The 14,760-nt window shown below is 32.1% G+C and overlaps 1 protein-coding gene across 4 annotated transcripts in view; it reads left to right on the forward strand.

Annotated features, from left to right (window-relative positions):
- The window catches only part of LOC126879032 (trypsin-7-like), a 111,391-nt gene that overhangs the window by 76,053 nt on the left and 20,578 nt on the right, over window positions 1-14,760 (forward strand). For 3 of the 4 annotated variants that reach the window (XM_050641915.1, XM_050641918.1, XM_050641917.1), the window contains one exon: window positions 10,643-10,756. The exons of the other annotated variant lie outside the window; for it this stretch is intronic. In XM_050641915.1, the coding sequence (XP_050497872.1) occupies window positions 10,643-10,756 (114 nt within the window). The remainder of the gene's footprint in view (window positions 1-10,642; window positions 10,757-14,760) is intronic. 4 annotated transcript variants of the gene reach the window in all.

The raw sequence follows: 14,760 nt of genomic DNA on the forward strand, positions 1-14,760 counted from the left end.
AACAGTGCAAATAAGAGAGAAATATAAAGCAGAGGACATCAAATCAGAATGGGACATGATCAAAAAGTCAATAGAAGAAGCTGCAAAAAAGCAGGTAGGCAAACACCAGAAGAAAACAAAAAACGAATGGTATAACAACGAATGTAAAGAACTAACAGCACAAAAGGTGCAAGCAAGAATTAAATGGATGAGAACGGATAAAGAGGAAGACAGAGAAAGTTATGAAAAATTAAGAAAGGACGCTAAGAAAATTATAAGACAAAATAAAAGAAGATGGGCAGATGAAAAGATGCAAGAAATAGAACAGGAAAGAACAAATAGAAACACGAAACATTTCTATAAAAATATTAAAGAACAAACCAAAAAATACAAAGGTAAAACAAACGGAGTAAAAAATAAAGAGGGAATAGTCATTGTAGAAGACAATGAATATAGGCAGGTATGGGCAGATCACTACAGAGAACTCTTGACGGAGGAATACACTGGAGAAGAAATGTACGAAGAAGAGGAAACGGTGGACGAAGAAGCAGACGAAATACACATTGCAGTCTCAAAAGAGCCAACAATAGATGAACTCGAGGAAGTAATACAGAAGAGCAAAAATGGAAAAGCTCCAGGAAAAGACGAAATTAACATGGAACTTATAAAATATGGAGGAAAGGAACTGAAGGAAAAAATACTATCACTATTGAAAAATATATGGAAGGAAGAGAAGATGCCAGAGGACTGGGAGATAGGGCAGGTAATAACAATACATAAAAAGGGAGACCAACAAATTTGTGAAAATTATAGAGGAACAACACTACTAAGCACAACATATAAAATATTGACTTCGATAATAAGAAAAAGATTGTCAAAGATCACGAAGAAGAGAGTGGGACAGTACCAATGTGGATTCACAGAAGGAAGATCAACAATAGATGCTATACATACAATAAAACAAATAATGGAAAAAGCAAATGAATACAAACTGCAATTAGAAATGCTATTCATCGATTTCAAACAGGCATTTGATTCGATTAAGAGAAAACAACTAATGATTGCCCTGGAAAAATTAAAAATCCCACATAAACTCAGAAAATTAATAAATATGACAATGAGAACTACCAAAATTAGCATAAAGACGCAAAGAGGCGAGACAGATGAATTCATTATAAATAAAGGAGTGAAACAAGGGGATGCCTTATCCACGACACTGTTTAATCTAGCTTTAGAATATGTACTACGAAATATAAACAAAGGAAACCTAAGAACAAGAGGTGGACAAATAATTGCATATGCAGACGACATTGTTATTATTGCAAAAAATAGAAACATAATGAAAGAAATGCTAGAAGAAATAAAAGAGAAAGGGGAGACAATGGGACTCACATTAAATGAAGAAAAGACGAAAATATTAAGACTAGGGAAACCAGCAATAAAAGGAAAAACCAAAATAGGAAATTCAGAGTTTGAAGATGTAGAACATTTCAAATACCTAGGAGTGACAATAAGCAAAACGGGTGAAAGAATACCAGAAATAAAAGAAAAAATATTGGCAGCGAATAAAGCTTATTTTGCAAATAAAACACTACTTAAAAGCAAAATACTGTCTATTAAAACCAAGATGAGAATGTATAACACCATAATTAGATCAATATTATTATACGCAGCAGAAACAATGACGATGACTAAAAAAGATGAAGAAAACTTAAGAATAGTGGAGAGAAAGATCATGAGAACCATACTGGGACCAATCAGAACAGAGCAAAATGAATATCGAAGCCGAACAAATGCAGAGATTAAGAAAGTACTAAAAGAAGATATCGTGACCAAAATAAAGCAATGCAGAGTTAGATGGTTAGGTCACATCTGGCGGGCAGGAGATGAAGCAGTGACATATGCTATGATAGAATGGAATCCAGGAGGAAGAAAGAAAAGAGGAAGACCAAGATCAAAGTGGTTGCAAGAAGTTGAAGAAGACTTAAAAAACGCAGGAGTCAGAGAATGGCGGGGAAAAACTAGAGATAGGAAAAAATGGAGAGAAATCGTTAAGAAGATAACATAAGCAAAAGGGACTGATCCTCCCTAAGAAATAGGATCTAGAAAGCTTACGCGACTTAGCCCCATATCGGGGTGTACAGTCACTATATATATAGTAGGGGCATAGATTTGAAGTATGTTAGTTTTAAATGGTTGAGTATTTATTTGGAGTAATATTATTCTATCCGAGACTGGTACGAAATTGGTCACATATTTACTCAGTTCTGATGTAGACCGGGCAGTATCGTCGCCCCCGCTAGCGCAATTATTCCGATTCGATTTTTTTGCACAAACTTACTCAAAAAGAGGTCCTTATAACATATCCATAGGGTGCCGGGCGGTGCCGTGGTCGAAAAATTTTTAAACAATTTTTTTTAACAAATTCACAAAAATAATTTTTTTATTTCCAAAAATTTTTATTTAGATAATTTGGGTCATTCTGGGCAAAAAAGGTCTCCTGTCATTTTTCTCTAAAATTGAATGTTGTCGAGTTATACGCGATTAAAAATTTGAAAAATGCGAAAATGGCCATTTTCAAGGCTTCATAACTCGATTAAAAATGATTATTATGAAATTCAAAAAGTGACAAAATCGAGATTCAAATATCTTCTTCAGCGTTCTGAAGAGATTTTTGTCATTGATTTATTACAAAGCTGTTATTTTTAGTTATTAACAATTAGCGCTATAGTCCAACTGTATCGTCGCCCCCTTTAACGGAACTATTTCGTTTAGATTTTTTTGCACAAACTTACTCAGAAAGAGGTCCTTATAACATATCCACAGGGTGCCGGGCGGTGCCGCGGTCGAAAAATTTTTTAAACAATTTTTTTTAAACAAATTCACAAAAATAATTTTTTCATTTCCAACAATTTTTTTGAGATAACTTGGGTCATTCTGAGCAAGAAAGGTCTCTTGTAATTTTTCTCTAAAATTAATTGTTGTCGAGTTATACGAGATTAAAAATTTGAAAAATGCGAAAATAGCCATTTCAAGGCTTCATAACTAGATTAAAAATATTTATTATGAAATTAAAAAAGTGACAAAATTATTATTGAAATACCTTCTTCAGAGTTCTGAAGAGATTTTTGTCATTATTTTATTACAAAGCTGTTATTTTTAGTTATTAACAATTAGCGGTATAGTCCAACTGTATCGTCGCCCCCGTTAGCGGAACTATTTCGATTAGATTTTTTTTGCACAAACTTACTCAAAAATAGGTCCTTATAACATCTAACAGAGTGCCGGCCGGTGGTCGAAAAATTGTTTAAACAAAAGTTTGTGCAAAAAAATCTAATCGAAATAGTTCCGCTAACGGGGGTGACGATACAGTTGGACTATAGCGCTAATTGTTAATAACTAAAAGTAACAGCTTTCTAATAAAATAATGCCAAAAATCTCTTCAAGACGTTGAAGAAGATATTTGAATCTTGATTTTGTCACTTTTTGAATTTCATAATAATAATTTTTAATCGAGTTATGAAGCCTTGAAAATGGCCATTTTCGCATTTTTCAAATTTTTAGTCGCGTATAACTCGACAACAGTCATGTTTAGAGAAAAATGACCAGAGACCTTTTTTACTCACAATGACCCAAATTATCTAAAAAAAATTGTCGGAAATGAAAAAATTATTTTTGTGAATTTGTTTAAAAAAAATTGTTTAAATTTTTCGACCACGGCACCGCCCGGCACCCTGTGGATATGTTATAAAGACCTCTTTTTGAGTAAGTTTGTGCAAAAAAAATCGAATCGAAATAGTTCCGCTAACGGGGGCGACGATACAGTTGGACTATACCGCTAATTGTTAATAACTAAAAACAACAGCTTTGTAATAAAATAGTGACAAAAATCTCTTCAGGACGTTGAAGAAGGTATTTGAATCTTGATTTTCTCACTTTTTGAATTTCATAATAATCATTTTTAATCGAGTTATGAATCCTTGAAAATGGCCATTTTCGCATTTTTCAAATTTTTAATCGCGTATAACTCGACAACAGTCAATTCTAGAGAAAAATGACAGGAGAGCTTTAGCTTTTTTAAAAATTTGTTTAAAAAAAATTGTTTAAAAAATTTTTCGACCACGGCACCGCCCGGCACCCTGTGGATATGTTATAAGGACCTCATTTTGAGTAAGTTTGTGCAAAAAAATCGAATCGGAATAATTGCGCTAGCGGAGGCGACGATACTGCCCGGTCTAATGTAACTAATATACCTACACCATTTTTGTGATGCGGGTCTTCTGTGTTGTTACCGGAATAATATAATACACTTCCGTCCTTCTTACAAGTTCCCGAACTTTTTACTGAACAATATCTGGACCATATAGAACAATTTGGTGTTGGAGGAAAACTTTTACTTTTAATGTCTTGGTTAGGCCTTTTTTGGACCAATTATACTATACTACCTCCGTAACTTTAAAACCGTTCATTTTAGAAGGATTATGCATAGGACCTTTTTTGTTTCAAAATTAATGTAGAACATTTTTGCATATAAGGTTGTTCATGCTAAACCGCATAGTTTTAGAAATATTGACGAAAAACTTAAAAAAACTACGAATTTGCCGATTTATCCCCCATCTCCCGCCAAACCCGACGCTCAAAATGATGTGACTTTTATGTGGACCATATAGAACAATTTGGTGTTGGAGGATAACTTTCACTTTGGATGTCTGGGTTTGGATCTAGTTATACCATACTACATGTATGTACATATTTTGTTTAGACCAAACTCTCTTCCCACTGTGTCAATTGCATATAATAGGCATTGTAATTCATTCACGTCATCACTTAAAATAACTTTATCGTTTGCATATCTGATTGTATTTATCAGAATTCCATTAAGAGGAAACAGTAGCAATCAACAGGTAGCAAAAACGCGTTCCAAGATTGCGGCTGTAATTTTGAATATTTTTTCGAGATATTTGGCACACGTATTCGTAATATAATAAAGAATCGCGGTAAAGAGCCCAATTTGAAAAATATATTAACCCTACGTTAGACGCGTCGTTGTTGCTGACAAGCTTAGGCGCGTGGTCTACGATCGTAGACCAATAGTTTTTTGTCGTATAATACCGCATTTTGGCAAAATTAACAAATTAGTGGTAATAACATGTTTATTTATGTTCGCACTTTGATATTAGATATGTTTTGTTCCTTGACTTTTCTCATTTTGACAGTGGTAAAATTAAAAACCAAGTCATGATTTTTTGGGTCTTTATTCGCAAGTAAATGAAAATGGTCACAAAAATAAAAATAAGCTCAATTTAGTAAAAAACACAAAATATTTTTTATCTTTGAACTTATAGAATGACCAATAGGGATAAATAATAACGAATAGAACTCAAAAAATTAAAAAAAGAACAAAACTATTAAATGGTCAAAGTGGCACAATTTTAGTTCGTCAAACATTCAGTGCAAATATCCCCAAAATGATCCTTAAATGCAAATGTGTCACATCTTTGGCATGCCCTTCTTGTTGACATATTGCAAATTCATGCACAAATACAACTTCGTCCCACGTAATTTGTTGGAATATTAGGGGAAGGGGGTACGACTTCTTGAACTCCGAGCAGTACGCGAGCTCGTCGTCTAAGTTCTTTTAGCAGGGAAGGCATAGTTGATCCATATTCAATTTGCTGTTTGATTAGTTCCCATGCTAAGTTTTCAATGAAGTCGCTTCTTGAAACATTTTCATTTATGTTATTAGCTTTATATACACAGCAGGCTACATATTACCTTTATATATACAACTAAAACCTGGAACGCGCTTAGTCGCGTGGTCTACGGTTGTAGACCAGTGCTCTTTGAATAATGGTAAAAAAATAATGCAAACAGATCGGCGGCGTTTAGCAAACTGAAGAGTAAGTTGGAAGTATTAGTGACAGCTACTAAGCGGGATGGGGGCGTATGTGCAGTTTTATGAAATTGGCGACCACTTAAAGGAGAGTGGTCTACGATTGTAGACCACGCGCCTAACAGAGGGTTAATATGTGGAAATTACTCTGTAATTAAATACAAAATAAAAAAAAACGAGCCTGTACCGCCATTAAGAAAAACAAAAAAATACACTTTCTTCAAATAAACTTTTTTATCCGATGCCTTGATTTTGTGTCATTTTGGAACTACTGAAATTTTTTATTTCATTAAAAATGTTCCATTCTTTACTCTTTACCGCCATTCTTTATTATATTACGAATACGTGTGCCAAATATCTCGAAAAAATATTCAAAATTACAGCCGCAATCTTGGAACGCGTTTTCGCTACCTGTTGATCGCTACTGTTTCCTCTTAAATTTCACGGCCCATTAAAAATTAAGCAGCGCTTTTTTAAATATTCTATCTAAATATAAATTGAATAACACTGGAGACAGTATACAACTCTGTCTGACACATCTTTGTATTTTACATCTGTTGATTTTCCATTTTTGTAAGCTGTCGCTGTTTGATGCCAATATAATTTTTCTATGATTCGTACATCTTGACTATCAATTCCTTTATCCTTTACTGTTTTAATTATTTTGTGATGCTGCTCTCGATCAAAGGCCTTTTCATAATCAATAAATACAGCAAAGACGTCTTTCCTTTGATCTCGGCATTTTTGAAATAATACATTTAGTGCAAAGATTGCTTCTTGTGTTCTCAGTCTATTTCTGAAGCCAAATTGTGTTTCATCCTGGTGTTATTCACATTTATCTCTGATTATACTGTGGATAATACATAGAAATATTTTCAAAGTGTGGCTCATAACGCTTATCTTTGTATAATCGCTACAGTTTTTCGGACGTTGTTTTTTGGTAGGCTTATGAATTTTGACTTCACCCAATCTTCAGGGATGTCACCAGTCGAATAAATATCATTGAGAAGTTTGACCAGTATTCCAATATTTTCCCCATTCATGCGCTTTAACATCTTTGTCGGTATGACGTCAGGCCTAAAGGCTTTCTTGTTCTTTGCCAAGACATTGTATAGTAAAACTCTATTTTATATTTTTTATTTATTTTTTCCTTGAATATTTTAAAAATTAATATTCTGGCTAATATTTATAGAGGGTGTCCCGAAAAGATTGGTCATAAATTATACCACAGATTCTGGGGTCAAAAATAGATTGATTGAACCTCACTTACCTATATACAATAGTTCACACAAAAAAAGTTATAGCCCTTTGAAATTACAAAATGAAAATCGATTTTTTTTCATATACCGGAAACTCTTAGAGATTTTTTATTTAAAATAGACATGTGGAAATCTTATGGCAGCAAAATCTTAAAAAAAATTTAAGTGAAATTTGTGCACCCCATAAAAATTTTATGGGGGTTTTGTTCCATTCAACCCCCCCAAACTTCTGTGTACGTTCCAATTAAATTATTATTGTGCCACCATTAGTTAAACACAATGTTTTTAAAACTGTTTTGTCTCTTAGTACTTTTTCGATAAGCCAGTGTTTATCGAGCTATTTTGAATATTTGTTGAATACATCACTTATTTGTATATGGTTAAGTACGATTATTATAGACCTGTTAATAATCTGAAAATTTATTTATAATTTACATTTTTAGGTATATTTTGAAAAAGAAGCCGTATCTCGATAAAAGGTGACTTATCAAAAAAAGACTAAGAGGCAAAAAAGTTTTAAAAACACTGTGTTTAACTAATGGTATCACAATAATAGTTTAATTGGAACGTACACAAACATTTGGGGGGTTTAAAAGAACAAAATCCTCATAAAATTTTTATGTAAATATATTAAAAAAGAAGCCGCATCTCGATAAAAACTGGCTTATCGAAAAAATAATAAGACGCAAAAAAGGTTTAAAAAATGTTGTGTTTAACTAATGGTACCACAATAATGAATTAATTGAAACGTACACAAAAGTTTGGGGGGGTTTAAGGGAACAAACCCCCATAAAATTTTTATGTGGTGGACAAATTTCACTATAATTTTGTTTTAAGATGTTCCTGCCATAAGAATGATACATGTCCATTTTCAATAAAAAATCTTTAATAGTTTTCGATATATTGAAAAAAATCGATTTTCATTTTGTAACTTCAAAGGGCTGTAACTTTTTTTATGAGCACATTTGTACTAAGGTAAGTTAGGTTCAATCAAACTATTTTTGACCCTAGAATGTGTGGTATAATTTATGACCAATCTTTTCGGGACACCCTGTATAAATATTGATTTTTATATAAATATAAATATTCTGACAACTGTCAGATTCAACTAAAATGTCATGCAGTGATTCGCGACTTTCTTAAAACCTTATATGACGTCAAAATTAATGATGCACTGAAAGAAGGGTTTGAAATAAACTGTAATAATATGTTATGCTAGGCTGCTTATTTATATTAGGTTGTTCTAGCATCAGTTTTAAACGGTTTGAAACCATCAGCGAATAGTGGACCAGCGCGAGTAGAGGGGATATCACTGATGACTGTATTATGTTTTCTCACTGACCAACTGTTTGCTGACGGTTTCTGACTAGTTGCTAGTAGTCCGTTCTTTAACGGTAAAATATTGCAAAACCTCTAAATTTTAAAGAACCGCTTGGATTGACATGAAATTTGGCATACACATAGCTAATAAGTCAAACAAAAAAAGTGATATTGTGCTGATATGTGCTTTTGCACTTGGGGTAGTTTTCACCCCCTCTTGGGGGGTGAAAAAATATTTGTCCAAAGAAAGTCAGGAAATGGATAAACTGGCTAATTTTAAGTAACTTTTGTTCTATAGTGTTTTTTCACTAAGTCAATACTTTTCGAGTTATTTGGCAATGAATATGTTTATTTTTTCAACAAAATAACCACGCTTTTAGACGGTTTTTCGCAAATAAATCAAATAGTAAGTATTTTGTCGAAAAAACGTTCTTAGCAAAAATATAGCCTGTAAAAATTTTTAAAAATGGTGTATATATCACGTATCTACACCTAGTAGAAGCAGAGTTATAGCTAATGAAAAATAGGTTCATATTCGTCAAATTCCAAATGCAATACTTTAACGTGAAATAACCAAAAATGAAGCACATTTCGGGGAAAACTCATTTTAACTTATTTAAAAGGTTTAAAAAAGCTTCATTTTTGTTTTATAAAAAAAATTTTTAGCATCAAAATTAAACAAGTTACGCTCAAAATAAAGTTAGTCCCTTTTGGTTTTGGTAAAAAAATCGAGAAAATCACCCCCTAATTAGTATCTTAAATGAAGTTAATCTTTACGACTTCACAAATTTCTTGACTCGTGTATATATTGTTTATATAATATGTAAGTTTCATCGGTTCAAAGTCCTTATTATTGAAAGGGCTGTAGTTAAAAGGGGTTGAACGAGCCACTGATCACGAATGTATGCAAATTTAGAAACACCAAATCTTAATCAATTTATGTCTAATAGAAAAACAAAAAAATATATGATATTCAGAAAAGCAAATCTGTCATTTTTTGTTTTTCGAGATTTTTGGTATCTCTAACAATTTTTAAGTTACTTTGAAATAAAGCATATTTTTCAAAATTTAAATTTTTAAAATTTTTATTTTGAAACCAAATTTTTTCAAAAATAAGCACTTTGAATCGATAAAACTTACAGATCATATAAACACAACATAAGTAAAATAATTTGTGGAGCGGTAACGATTAATTTCATTTAAGTTGCTAATTAGGGGGTGGTCTTCCCGATTTTTTTTGTGCAATACCAAAAGGGACCATCTTTATTTTGAACGTAACTTGCTTAAATTTAATGCTACAAACTTTTTGAAAAAACAAAAATAAAGCTTTGTTTAAACACTTTAAAAAAGTTATAATGGGTTTTCCCCAAAAAGTTCCTAATTTTTTGGATATTTCACGTCGAAATATTCTATTTGAAATGTGGTGAATATGAATATATTTTTCATTGGCTATAACTCTGGTTTTACGAGATCCAGAGAACTAAAGTGTACATCATTCTTTTTACTTTTTTATGGGCTATATTTTTGCTGGGCACGTTTTTTTTCGACAAAATACTTATTTTTTGAGTTATTTGCGAAAAACCGTCTAAAAATGTGGTTATTTTGTTGAAAAATGAACATATTCACTCGCAAATAACTCGAAAAATGTTGACTTGGCGAAAAAGCTCTATAGAACAAAAGTTACTTAAAATTAGTCAGTTTACCCATTTCCGGACTTATTTTGGACATATATTTTTTCACCCCCAACAGGGGGTTAAAGTCACCCCAGGGAAAAAGCATACATCGACACAATATCACTTTTTTTCTTTGACATGTAAGCTATACATATGCCAAAATTCATGTCAATCCAAGCAGTTTTTTAAAATTTAGAGCAAAAACCGTGAAAGAATGGACTATAGAACAAACCTATTGTGTAGAATGGGATGATGAATTGTCAGTATCGGTAGGTTTATGAAATAACGGAGAACTCATGTTTGTTTTGTAGTCTGGTATACTGATATATCTGGCATGTCTAACTTCTATTCCGACTGTGAATATCTCGTTTTTGGGAAGCGTAATGAATATTGATCACAGCCACAGCCAGTCTTTTTGTAAGTGACCAGTCTAACATAATGTTGTTGAATAGCTAGATTTATTTAAGACAAGCAAAGTTAGTATTTACAGCATCACTTTAATTTTGAATGAATTTTAGTTGAAAGGAAAAATGCCTCTTTCAAAGAAGACGCAGCCCATAAGATTACCAAAACAAGGCGCTAGAGTACCACTAAACACAATTGTTAGAGTTTCAGGTTGGGGAAGAACTAAGGTAAATACAATAAAGTATGAATTAATTTAAGTTTCAAACTATTATCTTCTTCAATACCATTGCACTCTATGCAAATAAAATTTGGTGGGTTTCAAGGGGTAGTTATTGCACATTTTTTGATATACAGAACACAACATTTTTTGTCATGAATTTTTTTACGAAGAAAAATAGTACGCCACTGACATATTTCAAATCAAGGATCATTTTTGAATTTCTCGTTCAATTTGTGACACAAAAACTATCTTCCATTTTTTCATAGGACGCGCCGTTTTCATTCAAATACAGTGTGTCAATTTTAAAACTTACAATGGCTATATCTTACGAACAAAAGCTGATATCGAAAAATGCTTGAAACCGTTTCTAGGATAGTAAGGGGGAACTAAAATGACATGAAAGAGAACTCACCCCCATCAACCCCCTAGACCCCACCCATCACAACCAAAAAAGTTTAAATTGCAAACCCCTACTTGTGATACATCATTGAAAGGGCTATAAAAAATTCTATTCAATGGTATAAATAATAATTATACAGGGTGAAGCAATAATTGTGAAACTTTGGCTTAAATGAAAAATTTAATAAGGTTTTGTTGAATTACAAATTTATTAAAAATGTCAATTAAGTAAATATTTAATGTGAATTCCGTTGTTTGGTAAACAATAATACAGCCTATTTTCAAATTCTGCACGAAATTTAGCAAATGTTCTAGTAATAGGGCGACATGCTTGAGTAATTCTTTCTCGCAATTCCCCAAGTGAAGCAAGGTGAGTTTTATAATTAACTGATTTAGGGTAATCCCTTAGAAAAAAGTAATATACTATTCTACTATAAAAACTACTATCCAATGGTATAAATAATAATTATACAGGGTGTTAATATCAGCTGGCTTACTATGACTTTTTTATTTGTAATGCTATCTCCCGGACTATTATTTTAAATGGAAGCGTCCGCTCGTACTTTTTTTGTTAATTAAAACTTAATTTGCCATTTTTGCCTTAAATCAGTTGTTTATAAAACTTAACTTGCGTCACTTGAGAAATTGCGAGAAATAATTACTCAAGCATGTCGCCCTATTACTAGAAAAACATTTGTCAAATTTCGTGCAGAATTTGAAAATAGATTGTATTATTGTTTACAAAACAACGGAACCCACTTTGAACATTTACTTAATTGACATTTTTATTAAATTTGTAGTCCAACAAAACCTCATTAAATTTTTCATTTAAGCCAAAGTTTCACAATTATTGCTTCACCCTGTATAATTATTATTTATACCATTGGATAGCATTTTTTATAGCCTTTTCAATGATGTATCACAAGTAGGGGTTTGCAATTTAAACTTTTTTGGTTGTGGTGGGTGGGGCCTAGGGGGTTGATGGGGGTGAGTTCTCTTTCATGTCATTTTAGTTCCCCCTTACTATCCTAGAAACGGTTTCAAGCATTTTTCATTTTCAGCTTTTGTTCGTGAAATATAGCCATTGTAAGTTTTAAAATTGACACACTGTATAATAGTTATTAAGGTACCAAGGGTATTATAAGAACAATAACGCTTGAGGTCAATGGTATACAGGGTGTTTGGTAAAGAATGGGCCATAGCTTAATCTCAGGTTTGTGAGGTTAAAATAGGCCGATTTAAGCTAACTTACCTTAGTACAAAGTTTATAATAACCGAGATACAGGGTGTCAAAGTTAAAAACTTTTTTAAATTTATTATTGAATATTTCCTGACACGTATGAGATAACAACATGAAATTTGGTATGTGGGGGTTTTTTGGGTCGAGAAAACTAAATTCCCTACCAAAAATTATGTGTTGCCCAGAGGGCGCCACATACACCTTTCAGCACTCATTTATTACGTTCAATTTTTTTTATCCCCCCACTCTGTATAATTTTGACATTAACATTTTTATTCTACTATTAGTTCTACTTAAAGAAGGTATACTTCTTTCATCTCCCTAAACTCAACCGTTTTCGAGATAAACGCATTTTAAATCTACGATACACCATCATTTTTAGCATATCATTGTAGTTCCACTCGAAAAATAACTTAAAACCATAATAATTGTGCCAATTCTCAAATGTATGTCATTACATCGCAAATTCTATTTGAAGAAATTTGCAAAACATTTTTGGATTTTATGGTTTTAAGTTATTTTTCGGGTGTAACTACAATGATATTATGCTCAAAATGATGGTGTATCGCAGATTTAAAATGCGTTTATCTCGAAAACGGTTGCGTTTATGGAGATGCAAGAAGTATACCTTTTTTAAGTAAAACTAATAGGAAAATAAAAATTTTAATGTCAAAATAATACAGAGTGAGGGATAAAAAAAATTGAACGTAATAAATAAGTGCTGAAAGGCGTATGTGGCGCCCTCTGGGCAATACATAATTTTTGGCAGGGAATTTAGTTTTATCGACCCAAAAATCCCCCACATACCAAATTTCATATTATTATCTCATACCTGTCAGGAAATATTCAATAATAAATAAAAAAAAAGTTTAAATTTGACACCCTGTATCTCGGTTATTATAAACTTTGTACTAAGGTAAGTTAGCTTAAATCGGCCTATTTTAACCTGAGGTTAAGCTATGGCCCATTCTTTACCAAACACCCTGTATATACGGAGAGCCTTCGGCCCGAGGGATATACGTTGACCGAAAGCGTTATTATCTATAATAACCGTGGTGCCGTCAATGTTTAATGTCCGACTAAATTATTCTGTATATGTAAAAAATTGGAATGAATTTTGAATAAATTAGTTTTCAAATAAGTATATTTACCATCAATAGTCGTAACGTAATTGTGGTAACCATAGTTTTGCTTAGGTTTTTATTTGTCAACTTGACAGTATTTAACTAGTTATTTAAATTTAATGCCCAAGTGCGTTATTTTTTAACATAACGCCCTAGGGCATTATATCATACTTAACTGACTTCGAAATCATGTCATTATTTGTCAAATAATATACCAATCGGACATTAATATTTTTAACGCTTACAAAGTATTCGAAATAAACAATCATATAGAAACTTCGAAATATTAATAGTAATTAATTTAAAAAATCGTTACGCTAGCCAGTGATGTTGCGCGCTGGCTATCTTTCACTTGATCTTTGATAGCTCGATTTTTTAACAGCTGAAAACCCTAATTTGTGGCCATTTTTTCACAGCCAACCTTACATTATCGTATTAAAAAAATATATTGAATTTGATATAAAAAATATTCATATGCATCATGCACAAAATATTATTTTCAAAAATGAATTAAATTAATTTAATTAAAACTATTTGAGGCCACTTTTTGACCGGCAACCTGTTTAGACCAGAGAAATAAGGTTTTTGTCGGGACACTTTACCAGCCAGGTTGCAAATTGATTTTTTGGGTGCTATATAGCTGGGCGGAGGTAAATTCCTCACCAACCATTAAAAACATATAATCCGACAGGTATTTTCCTCTCCAAATTTAAAGGTCCATATTAATCCGGCAGGTATTTTCCTCACCAACTCACTCAGGTAATAAAATAAAAAGTTAGATGTAATTTAAGAATATTTATTATGAAAGAATCCGAAATCCGAATATAAAGTCGTTAATTTCCTTACAATATAATAATAGTTTATAATATAATAGGCAAAACGTATAATAGAGGAGTCAATGGAGTTTTTGCTTATGGAAAAAATCAAATAAGATAGAACTTTTTATAATTTCATTAAGAAATGTTAAATAAACAACATATCAAAAAGTAGTAGGTACTCCAAAAGTGGGTGCTTCACTTTTTATTAAACAAATGAACTGCGAAATTAATTGTTTTTTTTAAATGCCGACGAAAATTATAAATTTTAGAAAAAAACTGACTTAAAAATTCTACGTAAAGAACCGAACACAAAGATTTGTCTAATATTAAATCTACAGCTTCTATAATTTTTTTATTTAGAACGCTCAAGTCACTCTTCTCACAAACATTGGCGCACTTTATAGAAGCGTTCAACGCTGCGCGCGTTTGA

This window comes from Diabrotica virgifera, chromosome 1, assembly GCF_917563875.1.
Source record: "Diabrotica virgifera virgifera chromosome 1, PGI_DIABVI_V3a".
NCBI classification, from domain to species: domain Eukaryota; kingdom Metazoa; phylum Arthropoda; class Insecta; order Coleoptera; family Chrysomelidae; genus Diabrotica; species Diabrotica virgifera.